The sequence below is a fragment of the Balaenoptera musculus genome, chromosome 5, assembly GCF_009873245.2.
Source record: "Balaenoptera musculus isolate JJ_BM4_2016_0621 chromosome 5, mBalMus1.pri.v3, whole genome shotgun sequence".
Taxonomy (NCBI): domain Eukaryota; kingdom Metazoa; phylum Chordata; class Mammalia; order Artiodactyla; family Balaenopteridae; genus Balaenoptera; species Balaenoptera musculus.
Genome location: NC_045789.1, coordinates 64159572 through 64179440, shown reverse-complemented (window position 1 = coordinate 64179440; position 19869 = coordinate 64159572). Strand labels below are relative to the sequence as shown.

The 19869-nt window shown below is 39.7% G+C and overlaps 1 protein-coding gene across 1 annotated transcript; it reads left to right on the top strand.

Annotated features, from left to right (window-relative positions):
- Positions 1-67: 67 nt before the first annotated feature.
- ARL9 (ADP ribosylation factor like GTPase 9) lies at positions 68-18451 on the top strand. Its single transcript, XM_036853502.1, has 4 exons — positions 68-343; positions 3495-3657; positions 6311-6486; positions 18083-18451. The coding sequence occupies exons 1-4, from the start codon at positions 68-70 to the stop codon at positions 18260-18262; spliced, it is 795 nt and encodes a 264-aa protein (XP_036709397.1). The 3' UTR covers positions 18263-18451.
- Positions 18452-19869: the final 1418 nt, after the last annotated feature.

Genomic DNA, 19869 nt, shown 5'->3' with positions numbered 1-19869 from the left:
GGGACCCCGCACCGCAGCTCCAGCGCGCGGGCGCCTGGGAGGAGGGACGGAAACAAGGGTGGTGGGGATGGAGAGGGGGAAAGTGAAGAGAGAGAAGGGAAAGGAGCCGGAGAAAGAGAAAATTCGGGGAAAAGGAAAGGAGGAGAAAGATAAAAAGAAGGAGGTGGAGAAGGAGAAAATTAAGGAAAAAGAAAAGGAGAGGAGGAGGGACGAGAAAAGTAAGAGTAAAGAAGAGGAAAAGAGGAAAGGGCGGGAGACGGAGAAAGGGAAGGAACAATTTATGGAAAAAGAAGAGAAAGGGGAGGACAACAGCACGTTGGCAAAGTCCCCGCTGGAGCTGCTGGTAAGAGAAGGGTGCCTCAGACCCTCACCCAAGGCCGTTGTCGGCGTTCTGGCCGAAGCGCCGGCTCTCGCGCCGGTGGGAGTCCGGTCTCGTGTGCGGGCTTTACACCCGCGGATGGAACGGGTGTGCCAAGCTGCGAACGCCATCTCCCCAGCCCCTTGCCCGCTCTCACCGCTAACCCCGACCCTGCGTCCAAGGTCTAGGTCTAGTGTTGAGGAAGGTCAGGTCTCGTCAGGTCTAGTGTTGAAGAGGAGGCCTTAGTCGGGTTCACGGGAGCGCGGGGAACAGCCCTCTTTCGAGCCCCATCTCCGTCCGATGCCCAACGCTAGCTCCCAGTCCGCCCACGACACTGAAACGAGCCCCAAACCCTCACCACACATGCACTCTCTCTCCCAGTCCTTTCTGTTTCCTAAGTTCCATGTGGGAAGGTGCAGGGCTCCTGAATTTGTGCAGGATGTGTTTTGGGTCCCTCTGGACATTTTCTGTGGGCGCTGAGGTTACTACTTCCATTGTTTTCAGACCACCAGCGCCCAGAAGGGACGGGCACAAAGGTTTAACTGAGAGGTCTCAGAAACCAGACATTGCAGTCACAAAAGGACAAATACCTATGATTCCACGTATATGATGTACCTAGAGTAGTCAAAATCATAGAGAATAGAATGGTGGGGCCTGGGGGAAGGGGGAGTGCGGAGTTAGAGTTTAGTGAGTACAGTTTCAGTCTTACAAGGTGAACAGTTTTGGAGATGGATAGTGGTGATGGTTGCACAATATTATGAATGGATTTAATATCACCGTATGTTTAAAAATGGTTATGATGGTGAACTTTATGTTGTGTATTTTACCATGATTTAAAAATTGAGGGGGAAGAAGGAAAAACAGGCATTATTTGGATCAGCTCCCTGGGCTGTGTGCTCCTGGAGTTCCTGAGCTCAGAGCTGCTTTCTGGTTCTAAACAATGTGAATTATTAATGGAGATTTGATCTCTGGTAAAACACAGACTACATAGGTTCACATATAGTTAAATGAATAACTTTTGCAAGGAACAGTCGTGTTGAGAATTACATTTTGGGTCTGAACTCCTGGTTTACAGTAACCCCTGCTTTTCTTAAGAGATTATAAACATGAGGAGGCTTGTATTTTAGACTAAAAAATAAGCAAAATGTAAAGCATCAGTGACTGCAGAATTTCTAGGGGTTTAGGAGCAGCGATATGGTTGGAAAGGGAGTAGGGAACTGCTTTTATTCACAAAATTTCATAGGATCTAAGGTGCCATTATTTTAGGTACCACAAACAGAAAAAAAATGCTGCCAACCAAAATATGACATACCATAGATTGTAAAGTCCTCATTTCAGAGATGTTAAAATGTGAAAAAACAAAACAAAAAAACACACAGCATCTTGGAACTGATGAAATATGTTGGGATAGCCTGAGTAGAGCCATTGGTGGAGATAATGAGGGGGACACAATCCACATCTTGCAGCCAGTTCTTGGTGGCATCATTGCTTTAAAGCATCCCCTTCATGCATCAAGTCCCTCTTCCTTACCATCACTCTCTCAGAATGACACTATGACATTTAGGTGTGGGTAAGAGGGAACGGGGAGGAAGTGGGGATGGAGAGAGGAAACACCTATGGAAATACCTTTTGCTTTAAGAGCCATCAAGAATTCACTCCAAAAAAAACCAAAAACAAAAAAAAAAGAATTCACTCCAAAAACAAACATTCTGTTATTCACTAGACAGGTTTCTTAAATGCTGCCCTGTACACAAGACCCTATTAGACCAGACCTTAAAACATCTTACTTTTACACAGATCTTATATATTTAAAAAAAAAAAAAAAAAAAAAAAAAGAGGTGGGAGGTGGGATAGACATTTAGTGCTGTTTAGGATCACTTTTTTTTTTTTTTTAAACAGAAATCCAGTCTGAGTCTAATGTCAACATTTAGTGTTCAAGCAGAAATGTATAAGATTATTATTTTTAAACGAATGCCACTGAAGACATTTACTAGTGTTTTTTATACATGAGAAATCTCTTTAGTAGGCTGTTTGAGAAATAGAATTCCTGTGAGTACTCTGGCTGGATTGTTGCTCATTTATTACTGTTTACATTAAAGTTTGTACCCTAAAAGTCACCTTTCTGAGCACTCTGAAATTTCTATTTCTGTCTTCATACCAGCCTGCCCTCTTGCCCCTCAATCACTTGTCATAAAATTTTGCTTGTTGGTAGAATGCTTCTTCCTAAAGTTTACATCTAGTTCATCAGGTTTTAGCATCAGATTTTTAAATACTCAATTATGATTGGAACTGGTTTAACAGTTTCTATAATCTTCGCCTTTTCATTTATGAGGGTAAACCTTGCCCTAAGAGCTTTTAATCTAGTGATTCAACTGGGAAGACAAGACAGATTAATAATATGAGAACTTGGGCTTCCCTGGTGGCGCAGTGGTTGAGAATCTGCCTGCCAATGCAGGGGACACGGGTTCGAGCCCTGGTCTGGGAAGATCCCACATGCCGCGGAGCAGCTGGGCCCGTGAGCCACAACTACTGAGCCTGCGCATCTGGAGCCTGTGCTCCGCAATAAGAGAGGCCACGACAGTGAAAGGCTTGCGCACCGCGATGAAGAGTGGCCCCCACTTGCCACAATTAGAGAAAGCCCTCGCACAGAAATGAAGACCCAACACAGCCATAAATAAATAAATTAAAAAAAAAATAATAATAATAATATGAGAACTTAGATGCTTACATGCTCAGTGGCAAAGTCAATACATGGAACAAGTAGGCCCCAAGACCCCATACAACAAATTGAATTCTGTTGCAGTCTCCAATAGACGTGAACTCAGGAAGCAAAGTGAAGTCTGAAAATTGACCCTGAAAATATGGCACCTCCCATAAATCCTGATATATATAAAGTATTTATTTGATAGATTGACCAGGAGTTGGGGGATGGAGAGGGGGTATGCAATTAATATCACATAACTGATGGCTGATTATATAAAATACAAACTGACTGGTACAGTTTGTTCTATTAAATTTTTTGCGAAGTTTTGTTCTGGTTTACAATTCCACAATATTATTGGCAGGCACACTGCCAGGAGCCAGGAAAACCAGGCCCTGATAGCATAGCTTTATTGACTTATCTTTTGTTTCGCAGGAGAAAAATAAGCAGATCCTAGTGCTGGGCCTGGATGGAGCAGGGAAGACCAGTGTTCTCCACTCTCTAGCTTTAAACAGAGTCCAGCACAGCGTGGCACCAACCCAAGGTTTCAATGCAGTGTGCATCAGCACTGAAGACAGCCAGTTGGAGTTCCTGGAGAGTAAGCTGTCTTTCTCAGTAGTTCTGGGGATAACCGATAGCCTGTAGCCACATTATCGTTATACCTTAAGCCAGATTTAATGTTATCGACATTGGGTCCTTGTGAAATGAAACACTGGGTCAGATTTTCCTAGACTTTCAGAATGCATGTGTAGTTTAGTGCTTGGGTACAGTGTGGGGATCACTTTCTGTTCTTTTATTTTTTTCTTTTTGCAGTGGTGATGATAAAGGGGAGTTGAGAGGAAGGCTTCCGCACCTGTCCTATAACAGCCTCCCTCCTCCCTTACTACCCCAAATATAAATGCAATCTAAGTAAATACAGTGTGTTTCCTTCTCTGCAAATGCAAATAGAGGTAAACTCCAAACCTCTTGTAACCAGATGGCAACCCAGAAACCCCTCCTCTGGCAGTTCTGGAATCACCACCTCTCAAAATATTGCTGTACCCCAAAGTTGCATTAGATCCTCTTGTCTCCTCTTTACACTCTCTCCTAGGATGATTTCATCTTTCCTCTTGACATTAAATACTATCTATATGCTAATGACTCCCAAATTTATCTCTCCAGCCAAACATATCCAAATGTTGCCTGACATCTCTACCTGGCTGTCTGATTGGCCTCTCAAGCCTAATATCGTCAAGACAAAATGTTTGCTATATCTCCGTATCTGTTCCTTTCCCTTGTAATCCAACTGGTCAGTAAATGTCTCCTCACCCATCAATATGCTCAAGCCAGAAAACTGGGAGTTTTCTGTACCCCATTTTGTACCCCATCTCCAGTCTGCAAGTAAAATGCTGTGAATTTTTGCTTTCATTCAGTTGCGAAGAGAAAATGGTGGGCAGAGAAACTGGTAAACCTGCAGGCAAATCTTTATGATAAAAGCATTATTAAGACTAGAGTTTTCAGTTTCCCCAGAAGCTATGGAAGAAATAATATTTTTAATGAAAAAAAAAATATTTTTAATGAAATGGATGGCTAACAAAAGTCTCAAAATATAAAAAGTGAAAAGAGAAAAGGGAAGGAAAGGAAAGAGAAGGAAAAAAGGAAAGGGAGATAGGAAGAAAAAAGAAAACTCCAATTAGGGGGAGAGATGGACAGATCTGCCGTTGGAGTGAGGGGTTTCAACATATCTTTGTCAATTACTAATAAGATCAAGGAGAAAAAAAATCAGCAGAGATATATAAAATTTGAACACAGTCAACAAGTTTGATCTAGTGAATAATATAAAATTGTCCAATTAGACAATTTTAGCCACATACAAAAGTTAAAATTCACGTTCTTCTCAAACACTCACAGAACAATTACCAACAGTGACCGCTTACTGGGCCATACAGCAAGTCTTAACAAAGTTTTCAAAGAGGATGCATCATACAAACTGTTCTCAACTACACTGCTGTTAAGTTGGAAGTTAATAACTAAAAGATAGCAATCCCTATGTAGGTGAAATGTCATGGTGTTGCCAAAAACATGGGGAATGACATGTTCATTCATCTTTAAACTACATGTGTTAAAACCATATGAATTACTTGGATTATACACATTCTTTAAAAAAATTAAAAACACAAAATACTTCAAAGAATGACTAGCCTGGCTCTCCATACAAAAGAAAACAAAGCAAAGACAAATCAACACCCTTTCCTATTAGTTTTTTAAATGGTATTGTTAAGTCCCTACAACAGGAGTCTGCACACTTTTTCTGCAGAGGGCTCGAGAATAGCTAATGTAGACTTTGTGGCCGCACGGGCTCTGTGCAGCTACTCAACCCTGCAGTTGTACTGCGAAAGCAGCCGGAGACCATATGTGCACAAATCTACATGCCTGTGTTCTCATACAACTTTATTTGTACTGAAATCCAAATGTGATATAATGTTCATGCGTTACAAAATGGTATTCTTTTTTTCCCCAAACCTTTAAAGAGGTAGAATCCATTTTTTGTTCGTGGGCTGTACAAAAATAGGCAGTGAGCCAGATTTAGGCTGTGGGCCATTGTTTGTCATATTCTGTCCCAGGAGAAAAATAAAAACTGAATTCATTGTGTATGTACTATTATCATTCCAAAAAGTTTCTTCTGGGAAGAATCAGCAGAGTGAAATAACCCAAAGGAATTTTTTCTGAGGCAAGTATTCCTGAATGCCCACAGGATCATATTAACTCTTAGTGCAAGATTAAGAGAGGAAATTAGTTCTGGGATTTTGACAAAGGAAAAAAGTTGTGCAAGTGAGGCTAGCCTATGACATTTAAATCAGTCCATTTAAAACTTATTTTAGAGAAATATGTGTTTTAACCCACCACCCTGAATTATTTTAGTAGCCTACTCCCATTCGCTGAGCTATACCTGACAGACAGGCATTGGCCGTCGTGGCTGCTGTGTATAACAGATCAGGAGGCATCCACTGTAGTACAAATTTAAGATCTTTATGCTGGTCCTTTGTGTTCCAGAATGAGTGACCCGCTTGTGGAGGGTAAATATTCCCACCAATAAATTCCCCAGTAACATCGCTCAAGTTGTTCGAAGAATTGGGTAGAGTCTCACAGAGGTCTTTTATCAGAATACGTATCCAGTGTTCAGAAATTATCAAAATGTGTCTTTCCTGCCCCCCTCAGTGGACTCTTCTGAGGTTTGTGTGTGTGTCTTCCTTCTCTACTGTTCTTTGTAGTTGGTGGCAGCGAACCTTTCCGTTCTTGTTGGGAAATGTACCTGTCCAAGGGATTGCTGCTAATCTTTGTGGTGGATTCAGCAGATCACAACAGACTACCTGAAGCCAAGAAGCACCTTCATCAACTAATTGGGACAAATCCAATCCTTCCTCTGGTTGTGTTTGCAAACAAACAGGTAAAAATTTGTGCAAATATAAATTGTACTCAGTAGTTTTATTATTAATACAAGAAGTAGAAATGTCTACTTTTAATAGCAAGATATTCAATAATATGTTGTATGTTCAGTTCAATTTATACTATTAGATCTATTGGATTATACAGTCAGCCCTCCATATCTGTGGATTCAACCACCTGTGGATCAGGAAAAAAAAGATTCTGGAAAGTTCCAGAAAGTAAAACTTGTACTTGCCACACACAGGCAACTATTTACGTAGCATTTACATTGTATTAGGTATTATAAGTAATCTAGAGATGGTTTAAAGTATATGGGAGGATGTGCATAAGTTATTTGCAAATACTATGCCATTTTATGTAAGGGGCTTGAGCATCCTCAGATTTTGGTGTCTGCTGGGGTCTTGCAACCAATCCCCCTCAGATACCAAGGGGCAGCAGTAAATTCCTTGAGAACAGAGACTATCATTCACCTTTGTGTCCCTTGTAAAACCTAGCATAATGCCTTGTACATAGTAGGAATTCAACAAATACCTGTTGAATTTATTTTTTTTAAATTTAATTCTATTTATTTATTTTTTACAGAGCAGGTTCTTATTAGTTATCTGTTTTATACATATTAGTGTATATATGTCAATCCCGATCTCCCAATTCATCCCCCCCCCCCACACAACTTTCCCGCCTTGGTGTCCACATGTTTGTTCTCTACACCTGTGTCTCTATTTCTGCCCTGCAAACCAGTTCATCTGTACCATTTTTCTAGGTTCCACATATATGCATTAATATATGATATTTGTTTTTCTCTTTCTGACTTACTTCACTCTGTATGACAGTCTCTAGGTCCATCCATGTCTCTACAAGTGACCCAATTTTGTTCCTTTTTATGGCTGAGTAATATCCCATTGTATATATATATACCATATCTTCTTTATCCATTCGTCTGTCAAGGGACATTTAGGTTGCTTCCATGACCTGGCTATTGTAAATAGTGCTGCAATGAACATTGGAGTGCATGTGTCTTTTGGAATTATGGTTTTCTCTGGGTATATGCCCAGTAGTGGGATTGCTAGGTCATATGGTAATTCTATTTTTAGTTTTTTAAGGAACCTCCATACTGTTCTCCATAGTGGCTGTATCAATTTACATTCCTACCAACAGTGCAAGAGGGTTCCCATTTCTCCACACCCTCTCCAGCATTAGTTGTTTGTAGATTTTCTGATGATGCCCATTCTAACTGGTGTGGTGATACCTCATTGTAGTTTTGATTTGCATTTCTCTAATAATTAGTGATGTTGAGCAGCTTTTCATGTGCTTCTTGGCCATCTGTATGTCTTCTTTGGAGAGATGTCTATTTAGGTCTTCTGCCCATTTTTGGATTGGGTTGTTTGTTTTTTTAATACTGAGCTGCTTGAGCTGTTTATATATTTTAGAGATTAATCCTTTGTCCGTTGATTCGTTTGCAAATATTTTCTCCCATTCTGAGGGTTGTCTTTTCGTCTTGTTTATGGTTTCCTTTGCTGTGCAAAAGCTTTGAAGTTTCATTAGGTCCCATTTGTTTATTTTTGTTTTTATTTCCACTACTCTAGGAGGTGGATCAAAAAAGATCTTGCTGTGATTTATGTCAAAGAGTGTTCTTCCTATGTTTTCCTCTAAGAGTTTTATAGTGTCCAGTCTTACATTTAGGTCTCTAATCCATTTTGAGTTTATTTTTGTGTATGGTGTTAGGGAGTATTCTAATTTCATTCTTTTACATGTAGCTGTCCAGTTTTCCCAGCACCACCTATTGAAGAGACTGTCTTTTCTCCATTGTATATCTTTGCCTCCTTTGTCATAGATTAGTTGACCATAGGTGCATGGGTTTATCTCTGGGCTTTCTATCCTGTTCCATTGATCTATATTTCTGTTTTTGTGCCAGTACCATATTATCTTGATTACTGTAGCTTTGTAGTATAGTCTAAAGTCAGGGAGTCTGATTCCTCCAGCTCCGTTTTTTTCCCTCAAGACTGCTTTGGCTATTCGGGGTCTTTTGTGTCCCCATACAGATTTTAAGATTTTTTGTTATAGTTCTGTAAAAAAATGCCACTGGTAATTTGATAGGGATTGCATTGAATCTGTAGATTGCTTTGTGTACTATAGTCATTTTCACAATATTGGTTCTTCCAATCCAAGAACATGGTATATCTCTCCATCTGTTTGTGTCATCTTTGATTTCTTTCATCAGTGTCTTATAGTGTTCTGTGTACAGGTCTTTTGTCTCCTTAGGTAGGTTTATTCCTAGGTATTCTGTTCTTTTTGTTGCAATGGTGAATGGGATTATTTCCTTAATTTCTCTTTCTGATCTTTCATTGTTATTGTATAGGAATGCAAGAGATTTCTGTGCATTACTTTTGTATCCTGCAACTTTACCAAATTCATTGATTAGCTCTAGTAGTTTTCTGGTGGCATCTTTAGGATTCTCTATGTATAGTATCATGTCATCTGCAAACAGTGACAGTTTTACTTCTTCTTTTCCAATTTGTATTCCTTGTATTTCTTTTTCCTCTCTGACTGCTGTGGCTAGGACTTCCAAAACTATGTTGAATAATAGTGGTGAGAGTGGACATCCTTGTCTTGTTCCTGATCTTACAGGAAATGCTTTCAGTTTTTCACCATTGAGAATGATGTTTGCTGTGGGTTTGTCATATATGGCCTTTATTATGTTGAGGTAGGTTCCCTCTATGCCCACTTTCTGGAGAGTTTTTAATCATAAATGGGTGTTGAATTTTGTCAAAAGCCTTTTCTACATCTATTGGGATGATCGTATGTTGTTTTTTTTTTTAAATCATTCCCACTCTCTTTTTTTTTTTTTTTTAATACTTATTTATTTATTTATTTGGTAGCACTGGGTCTTAGTTGCGGCAGGCAGGCTCCTTAGCTGTGGCTCACCAGCCCCTTAGTTGTGGCATGCAACCTCTCAGTTGCGGCATGCATGTGGGCTCTAGTTCCCTGACCAGGGATCGAACTCAGGCCCCCTGTACTGGGAGCACAGAGTCCTATCCACTGCGCCACCAGGGAAGCCCAATCATATGGTTTTTATTCTTCAATTCGTTAATATGGTGTATCACATTGATTGATTTGCGTATATTGAAGAATCCTTGCATCCCTGGGATAAATCCCACTTGATCATGGTGTATGATCCTTTTAATGTGTTGTTGGATTCTGTTTGCTAGTATTTTGTTGAGGATTTTTGCATCCATATTCTGTTTTTTGCATCAGTGATATTGGTCTGTAATTTTCTTTTCTTATAGTATCTCTGTCTGGTTTTGGTATCAGGCTTATGGTGGCCTCGTAGAATGAGTTTGGGAGTGTTCCTTCCTCTGCAGTTTTTGGAAGAGTTTGAGAAGGATGGCTGTTAGTTCGATAGAATTCACCTGTTAAGCCATCTGGTCCTGGACTTTTGTTTGTTGGAAGATTTTTAATCACAGTTTCAATTTCATTACTTGTGACTGGTCTGTTCATATTTTCTATTTCTTCCTGGTTCAGTCTTGGAAGGTTATACCTTTCTAAGAATTTGTCCATTTCTTCCAGGTTATCCATTTTATTGGCATAGAGTTGCTTGTAGTAGTCTCTTATGATGCTTTGTATTTCTGCAGTGTCCATTGTAACTTCTTTTTCCTTTCTAATTTTATTGATTTGAGTCCTCTCCCTCTTTTTCTTGATGAATCTAGCTAAAGGTTTATCAATTTTGTTTATCTTCTCAAAGAACCAGCTTTTAGTTTTCTTGATCTTTGCTATTGTTTTCTTTGTTTCTATTTCATTTATTTCTGCTCTGATCTTTATGATTTCTTTCCTTCTGCTAACTTTGGGTTTTGTTTGTTCTTCTTTCTCTAGTTCCTTTAGGTGTAAGGTTAGATTGTTTATCTGAGATTTTTCTTGTTTCTTGAGGTAGGATTGTATCGCTATAAAATTCCCTCTTAGGACTGCTTTTGCTGCATTCCGTAGGTTTTGGATCATCGTGTTTTCACTGTCATTTGTCTCTAGGTTTTTTTGGTTTCCCCTTTTGATTTCTTCAGTGATCTCTTGGTTATTTAGTAATGTATTGTTTGCCTCCATGTATTTGTGTTTTTTACGTTTTTTCCCCTGTAATTGATTTCTAATCTCATAACATTGTGGTCAGAAAAGATGCTTGATATGATTTCAGTTTTCTTAAATTTACCGAGGCTTGATTTGTGACCCAAGATGTGATCTATCCTGGAGAATGTTCCGTGCGCACTTGAGAAGAAAGTGTAATCTGCTGTTTTGGGATGGAATGTCCTATAAATATCAATTAAATCTATCTGGTCTATTGTGTCATTTAAAGCTTGTGTTTCCTTATTAATTTTCTGTCTGGATGATCTGTCCATTGGTGTAAGTGAGGTGTTAATGTCTGCCACTATTATTGTGTTACCGTCGATTTCCTCTTTTATGGCTGTTAGCAGTTGCCTTATGTATTGAGGTGCTCCTATGTTGGGTGCATATATATTTATAATTGTTATATCTTCTTCTTGGGTTGATCCCTTGATCATTATGTAGTGTCCTTCCTTGTCTCTTGTAACATTCTTTATTTTAAAGTCTATTTTATCTGATATGAGTATTGCTACTTCAGCTTTCTTTTGATTTCCATTTGCATGGAAAATCTTTTTCCATCCCCTCACTTTCAGTCTGTATGTGTCCCTAGGTCTGAAGTGGGTCTCTTGTAGACAGCGTATATGGGTCTTATTTTTGTATCCATTCAGCGAGCCTGTGTCTATTGGTTGGAGCATTTAATCCATTCACGTTTAAGGTAATTATCGATATGTATGTTCCTATTACCATTTTCTTTATTGTTATGGATTTGTTTTTGTAGGTCCTTTTCTCCTCTTTTGTTTCCTGCCTAGAGAAGTTCCTTTAGCATTTGCTGTAGAGCTGGTTTGGTGGTGCTGAATTCTCTTAGCTTTTGCTTGTCTGTAAAGCTTTTGATTTCTCCATCGAATCTGAATGAGATCCTTGCCGGGTAGAGTAATCTTGGTTGTAGGTTCTTCCCTTTCATCACTTTAAATATGTCATGCCACTCCCTTCTGGCTTGTAAAGTTTCTTCTGAGAAATCAGTTGTTAATGTTATGGGAGTTCCCTTGTATGTTCTTTGTCGTTTTTCCCTTGTTGCTTTCAATAATTTTTCTTTGTCTTTAATTTTTGTCAGTTTGATTACTATGTGTCTCAGCATGTTTCTCCTTGGGTTTTTCCTGCATGGGACTCTCTGCACTTCCTGGACTTGGGTGGCTATTTCCTTTCCCGTGTTAGGGAAGTTTTTGACTATAATCTCTTCAAATATTTTCTCGGGTCCTTTCTCTCTCTCTTCTCCTTCTGGGACCCCTATAATGTGAATGTTGTTGCATTTAATATTGTCCCAGAGGTCTCTTAGGCTGTCTTCATTTCTTTTCATTCTTTTTTCTTTGTTCTGTTCCACAGCAGTGAATTCCACCATTCTGTCTTCCAGGTCACTTATCCATTCTTCTGCTTTAGTTATGCTGCTATTGATTCCTTCTAGTGTATTTTTCATTTCAGTTATTGTATTGTTCATCTCTATTTGTTTGTTCTTTAATTCTTCTAGGTGTTTGCTCTTTAATTCTTCTAGGTCTTTGTTAAACATTTCTTGCATCTTCTTGATCCTTGCCTCCATTGTTTTTCCAAGGTCCTGGATCATCTTCACTATCATTATTCTCAGTTCTTTTTCTGGAAGGTTGCCTATCTCCACTTCCTTTAGTTGTTTTTCTGGGGTTTTATCTTGTTCCTTCATCTGGGACATAGTCCTTTGCCTTTTCATTTTGTCTATCTTTCTGTGAATGTGGTTTCATTCCACAGGCTGCAGAATTGTAGTTATTCTTGCTTCTGCTGTCTGTCCTCTGATGGATGAGGCTATCTAAGAGGTTTGTACAAGCTTCCTGATGGGAGGGACTGGTGGTGGGTAGAGCTGGGTGTTGCTCTGGTGGGCAGAGCTCAGTAAAACTTTAATCCGCTTGTCTGCTGATGGGTGGGGCTGGGTTCCCTCCCTGTTGGTTCTTTGGCCTGAGGCAACCCAGCACTGGAGCCTACCAGCTCTTTGGTGGGGCTAATGGTGGACTCTGGGAGGACTCACACCAAGGAGTACTTCCCAGAACTTCTGCTACCAGTGTCCTTGTCCCCGTGGTGAGCCACAGCCACCCCCCGCTTCTGCCACAGACCCTCCAACACTAGCAGGTAGGTCTGGTTCAGTCTCCTATGGGGTCACTGCTCCTTCCTGTGGGTCCTGATGCGCACACTACTTTGAGTGTGCCCTCCAAGAGTGGAGTCTCTGTTTCCCCCCAGTCCTGTCAAAGTCCTGCAATCAAATCCCACTAGCCTTCAAAGTCTGATTCTCTAGGAATTCCTCCTGCTGTTGCCAGACCCCCAGGTTGGGAAGCCTGACGTGGGGCTCAGAACCTTCACTCCAGTGGGTGGACTTCTGTGGTATAAGTGTTCTCTAGTTTGTGAGTCACCCACCCAGCGGTTATGGGATTTGATTTTATTGTGATTGCGCCCCTCCTACCATCTCATTGCAGCTTCTCCTTTGTCTTTAGATGTGGGGTATCTTTTTTGGTGAGTTCCAGTGTCTTCCTGTCCATGACTGTTCAGCAGTTAGTTGTGATTCCGGTGCTCTTGCAAGAGGGAGTGAGCACACGTCCTTCTACTCCACTATCTTGATCCAATCTACCTGTTGAATTTAATTCAGTAAACACTTATTGACTTTTGAATTGATTTCTAAAAAATATTTGTGTGTTTAATATGTATAAAGAAGTAGTTTTAGATCAATTAGCCTGACCTGAATTTATTTCACACACATGCATTAAAATATTAAACGTTCATGAAGAAATTGGAACCCTTGTGCAGTGTTGGTGGGGATGTCAAATGGTGCAGCCACTGTGAAAAACAGTATGGCAGTTCCTTAAAAAATTAAAAATAGAGTTTTCATATAGTCCAGCAATTCCACTTCTGGGTATATAACCAATAGAATTGAAAGCAGGAACTCAAACAGATATTTGCACAGCCATGTTCATAGCAGAATTATTCACAGTAGCCAAAAGGTAGAAGCAACCCAAGTGTCCATCCACAGATGAATGGATAAACAAAATGTGATATGTACATACAATGGATATTATTCAGCCTTAAAAAAGGAAATTCTGACACATGCTACAACATAGATGAACTTTGAAGACATTATGCTAAGTGAAATAAGCCAGTCACAAAAGGACAAATACTGTATGATTACACTTTTTTTTTTTAATTAATTAATTAATTATTTATTTATTTTTATTTATGGCTGTGTTGGGTCTTCGTTTCTGTGCAAGGGCTTTCTCTAGTTGCGGCAGGTGGGGGCCACTCTTCATCGCGGTGCGCGGGCCTCTCACTATCGCGGCCTCTCTTGTTGCGGAGCACAGGCTCCAGATGCGCAGGCTCAGTAGTTGTGGCTCACGGGCCTCGTTGCTCCGCGGCATGTGGGATCTTCCCAGACCAGGGCTCGAACCCGTGTCCCCTGCATTGGCAGACGGATTCTCAACCACTGCGCCACCAGGGAAGCCCACACTTTTTTAAAAAAATTTATTTATTTATTTATTTATCTTTGGCTGCATTGGGTCTTCGTTACTGCATGCAGTCTTTCTTTAGTTGCAGCGAGTGGGGGCTACTCTTCATTGCGGTGTGCGGTCTTCTCATTGAGGTGGCTTCTCTTGTTGTGGACCACAGGCTCTAGGCATGCGGGATTCAGTAGTTGTGGCACACAGGCTCAGTAGTTGTGGCTCGCGGGTTCTAGAGCACAGGCTCAGTAGTTGTGGCGCATGGGCTTAGATGTTCCATGGCATGTGGGATCTTCCCAGACCAGGGATCGAACCCATGTCCCCTGCATTGGCAGGCAGATTCTTAACCACTGCGCCACCAGTGAAGTCCCTGAATACACTTTTATAAGGTCCCTAGAGTAGTCAAATTCATAGAAACAAAAAGTAGAAGAGTGGTTGCCAGGGCCTGGGGGAGGGAGAAACAGGAAGTTATTGTTTAATGGGTACAGAGTATCAGTTTTACAAGTTGAAAAGAGTTCTGGAGATGGATGGTGTACAACAATGTGAATGTACTTAACTGTACACTGAACTGTACACTTAAAATTGGTTAATATGGCAAATTTCTTTATGTGTATTTTACTACAATAAAGAAAGTTAAAAACGGTATTAGACATCTATAGCATTGTACAGGCATACCTCATTTTATTGCACTTTGCAGATATTGTGTTTTTTACAAATCAAAGGTTTGTGGCAACCCTGCATTGAGCAAGTCTATAGGTACCATTTTCCCAAAAGCATTTCTCACTTCGTGTCTCTGTGTAGCATTTTGGTAATTCTTGCAATATTTCAAACTTTTAAAATTATTATTATATTTGTTATGATGATCTGTGATCAGTGATCTTTGATGTTACTATTGCAAAAAGATTACAACTTGCTGCAGGCTCAGATGATGGTTAGCATTTTTTAGCAGTAAGGTATTTTTAAATTAAGGTATGTACTTTTTTTAGACAATGATATTGCACACTTAATAGGCTACAGTAGTGTAAACATAACTTTTATACTCACTGAGAGACAAAAAAATTCATGTGACTAGCTTTATTGCAGTATTCACTTTATTGCAGTAGTCTGGAACCAAATTTGAAATATCTCTGAGGTATGCCTTTAATGCTAAAACCCCTCTCTTAATTGCTAGGGTTGCCAGTCATAAGAGAGCTCAGTTCCTGCCATTTCTTCCACTACTTCTATGGGTGAATATTTATGGAAGTAAACTAAATAATTACAAATGATGATGTAAAAGTAGGAGCCTATATTAAAGTCCAGCATAGATGCTAGTCCAGCAGATTATTTCTAAAAGAAAAGCTGGAGATTTTTTTTTTAAATGAGCATCTTAAGTACCACAAACTGTAAAGGTTTAGAGGATCCTGGTACATTTAAGTGAGCTGTATAGTATTCCATTGCATGAATATACCATGGCTTTACCATTTTCTTGTTGGATATTTGGTTCATTTCCAATGTTTCATTGTTAAAATCAGTTCTACAGTGAATCTTCATGTATGTGTCTCCTCGTTGATGTGTACCAGTATTTCTCTAGTGCGTGAGGAGTTGCTGGGTTTTGGATTTGTACATATTCAATTTTGCTAGATATTAGCAAGTTGCTTTCCAAAGATATTGAACCAGTTTATTTTTCCTACCAGCAGTATATGACAGTTTTTAAAGCTCCACATCCTTGTCAATACTTGGTTTGTCAAACTTTCATTTTTGCGAGTCTCATGAGGGTGAAATTTTATCTTATTATTATAATTTGCATTTCCTTAATTACTAGTGAGCTTGAACATTTTTTCAGATGTTCACTGGTTATTAGTTTCAAATTAGTGTCATCCTCTGAAATGAATTTCCACATTTATGAATTATCTTTTAATATCTTTCCCCAAATTCCTGTTACGGTGTTTATCTTTTCTCCTTTGAGTTGTAGAAGTCTTTCATGTCCTTTGGAAAAACTTTTGTCTGTTACATGCATTACACATATCTTCTCCAGCAATCTATTAGCTTATCATTTTACTTTGTTTATGGTTCTCTTTTTAATACATAGGTTTTCATTTTTTTAAAATAAATTTATTTATTTATTTTTATTTTTGGCTGTGTTGGGTCTTCATTGCTGCACGCAGGCTTTCTCTAGTTGTGGTGAGTGGGGGTTACTCTTCGTTGCGGTGCTCGGGCTTCTCATTGTGATGGCTTCTCTTGTTGTGAAGCACGGGCCCTAGGCGCGCAGGCTTCAGTAGTGTGGCACGCGGGCTCAGTAGTTGTGACTCACGGGCTCTAGAGTGCAGGCTCAGTAGTTGTGGCACATGGGCTTAGTTGTTCCGTGGCATGTGGGATCTTCCTGGACCAGGACTCAAACCTGTGTCCCCTGCATTGGCAGGCGGATTCTTAACCACTGTGCACCAGGGAAGTCCCAGGTTTTCATTTTTAATAGTCAAATTTAGCAATACTCTCCTTTGTGGTTTATATCTCTTCATCAAATTGAATAAACAGAGCCATTTGGTGTCAAATTTATAACTTTTACTGGGGTTTAATAATAAAAGGTTTGGATATTCTAGTTTAAGTTTAATGCATCTTGGTTGATACTCCTTGGCCAAAGTAATTTATTCTTTTGTATGACTCACTGGTTCAAGTTATGAGATAAGTATTTTTAAAACATCAACTTACTATCTTTACTCTTTGAGTGATGATCTCTATTAAGGCACAGTTATGTTAAGTGTGGAATGCACCTGTTATTTATCCCTGATGTGCTTTTATCATTACAAGGAGCCCCTCCTCCCACGCAACACCCTCCTTCTCCTATTTTCTTCCTCTCCAATTCCATCAGTGACTTTTTTTTTTTAACTTGAGACATTGTCCACATGTTGCTAGATTCATTAACACAGTTCCAAAATTCACTACGGGCTCTAGGAATAAGTGAATTCAGGTTTCAAACAGGCAATATATTGGAAGGACCAGAAAGGTAATCATACCACATCAGGAAAAGTCTCACAGGCTCCCAGTTATGGAATTTGATAGGTTCATATTGGTACAAGAAAAAAATGACACAACATTGGACTATTTCCAGATGAGGCCCTAAAGCTATGGGAGAACACTATGAAACAACAAAAAGCCGAATACAAATGCAATTTTAGGAGTGAAAATACTTAAACTTTTGCAAAGGACTTAAAAACTATAACTGAATCTGTATATGTATTTAGGAGAGGGAATGTCAGAGGTCATCTGCATAAATAATTCTTGATGTGTGAGAGGCAAATAAATATGTTTTGACCTTGGCATTTTGACCTCAAGGAGGTTTTGACCTTGGCATGCAGCATAAACATGTGCTTTTTTTCTGTCTCCTCATTTTAATCTCTCCTCTCTCTGCCTCTCCCAGTGGGTTTCCGTCCTGTAAGCCTTCCCCACTTCTCCATCTTGTCCTCTTTCCCTCCACCTGTCCCTCCCCGTCAGCCTCCTTTACCCACTACTCCATTTTCTAAATTCACTTCCTCCCTTATCCCTTCTCTGTCTCCCTCCATCCCCCCGAATTTGATTAAAAATTTTTTGTTCAGTAGAAATAATGGTTGCAAAAGAAAACTCACATTTGGCAAATGCTTAATTAATAAAATATATGGACAAAAACCAATTAATGAATCAAATTTCTATTGTTAAAGACAAATTAAAAATAATCTTAGGAAAATAAAGATAAAAATGGAAAAACAAAATTAAAAGCAGATTGACTGCACTGTTTAGGAAATTGATTAAGGTATTATATTGACTTAACTTCATTCCAGAACATACTTTTTTGATGATAACTCATAAATGCTGATATAATTCCAATGAAAATCATTATATTCAAACAATCATTAAGATCATAGTAATGGGATTACAGTATCCTCCATATTAGAATGGAGGTGGGGTCATTGAGAGCAATAAATGAGAGTAAAAAATGTATCTATCCAAAAAGATTGCAAAATAACCAACTTTTTCTCAATTCTTTTTTCATTCTTGGTGAAGGATCTTGAAGCAGCCTATCACATTACAGATATCCATGAAGCTTTGGCGTTATCTGAGGTGGGAAATGACAGGAAGATGTTCCTGTTCGGAACCCAGGTGACTGAGAATGGCTCAGAGATACCCTCCATCATGCAAGATGCCAGAGAACTGATTGCACAGCTGGCTGCAGACATGCAGTGATCAGGCCTAGGCCCACTGTGAGGCTCATGATTTGAATGTCACCAGGCAATGTTTAGTGGCAGGCTGGAAGCCAAAAGTTTCCACTTCCCAATAAAAAATAAGGCATTTCCTATTTTCTCAATGCACGGCATATACACATATATAAGATAATGTTAATTGATTAAGAGGATCTCTATTTATATCTTGAACTTTAAAAATATTGGTAAAACAATGTATTTGGAGGGATTTGGATATTTTTTTAAAATTTTTATTTATTTTTGGCTGCGTTGGGTCTTTGTTGCTGCATGCGGGCTTTCTCTAGTTGCGGTGAGCGGGGGCTACTTTCCGTTGTGGTGCATGGGCTTCTCATTGCGGTGGCTTCTCTTGTTGCGGAGCACGGGCTCTAGGTGCACGGACTTCAGTAGTTGTGGCACATTGGCTCAGTAGTTGTGGCTCGCAGGCTCTAGAGTGCAGGCTCAGTAGTTGTGGTGCACGGGCTTCGTTGCTCCGTGGCATGTGGGATCTACCCAGACCAGGGCTTGAACCCGTGCCCCCTGCATTGGCAGGTGGATTCTTAACCACTGCGCCACCAGGGAATTCCTGGGATTTGGATTTTTAATCAACCAAATTAAAGTGAACAGTAGCAAGCATTCATTCCATTTGTAGTTTCTCAATGAAATGAGATTTACATTAAAATATTTTAATAACTTTTCTCTTTTCAAGTAAAAATCCAGGTGTCTTTCCTTTAAGTGGATCCGTTTAACACTGTAGGGAAAGAAATATCAGGATAGGGCAATAAGAAAGGTAAGCACTATCAAACCCACATAGAAATATAAATTAACAGCATTCAGAAAGATTTAGGAAAGGCTTCTTTTTTTTTTTTTAATTTTATTTATTTATTTATTTATTTATTTTTGGCTGCGTTGGGTCTTCATTGCTGCATGTGGGCTTTCTCTAATTGCGGCGAGCGGGGGCTACTCTTCATTGCGGTGCACGGGCTTCTCACTGCGGTGGCTTCTCTTGTTGCGGAGCGTGGGCTCTAGGCGTGCGGGCTTCAGTAGTTGTGGCTCTCGGGCTCTAGAGCACAGGCTCAGTAGTTGTGGCGCACGGGCTTAGTTGCTCTGTGGCATGTGGGATCTTCCCGGACCAGGCCTCGAACCCGTGTCCCCTGCATTGGCAGGCAGATTCTTAACCACGGCGCCACCAGGGAAGCCCCAGAAAGACTTCTTTTTAAGAAACTATTGCACTAAAAGAAGAACACCGTAGGGATTTGTTTTTTAAATTCTTGATATTTAGCTTTTTTATATAGATAAGCTTTCTTTACTAGAAATATTTTGTAAGAGTGATAACTCTATTTACCTACAGACATGATATAAATCCAACTTCGAACCTTAGTGTCCTGTCTTGATCTTTTTTTTTAAGAAAAAAGGACTTCCAGTTTTGAGTCCAGCATGTAAGAAGCTTGGAAGCCACCACTCCATTCTAACAAGTTAAAAAGCTGAACAGACTAAAATATCAGCATTGGAGGGAGCAACAGGAGAATACAGAGATTAACAATTTACCAGAGCAGAGACTTATAGTGGAAAACTCCCCATGGGAACCCCAGGGTAGAACAAACGGAACGGTGA

Bases quoted from the DNA above. Each gene is read 5' to 3' on its own strand.
- ARL9 (XM_036853502.1), top strand. From the start codon at position 68: ATGGAGAGGGGGAAAGTGAAGAGAGAGAAGGGAAAGGAGCCGGAGAAA. The intron at 344-3,494 runs GTAAGAGAAGGG...TTTGTTTCGCAG, and splicing joins AGTCCCCGCTGGAGCTGCTG to GAGAAAAATAAGCAGATCCT. The intron at 6,487-18,082 runs GTAAAAATTTGT...TTCTTGGTGAAG, and splicing joins TTGTGTTTGCAAACAAACAG to GATCTTGAAGCAGCCTATCA.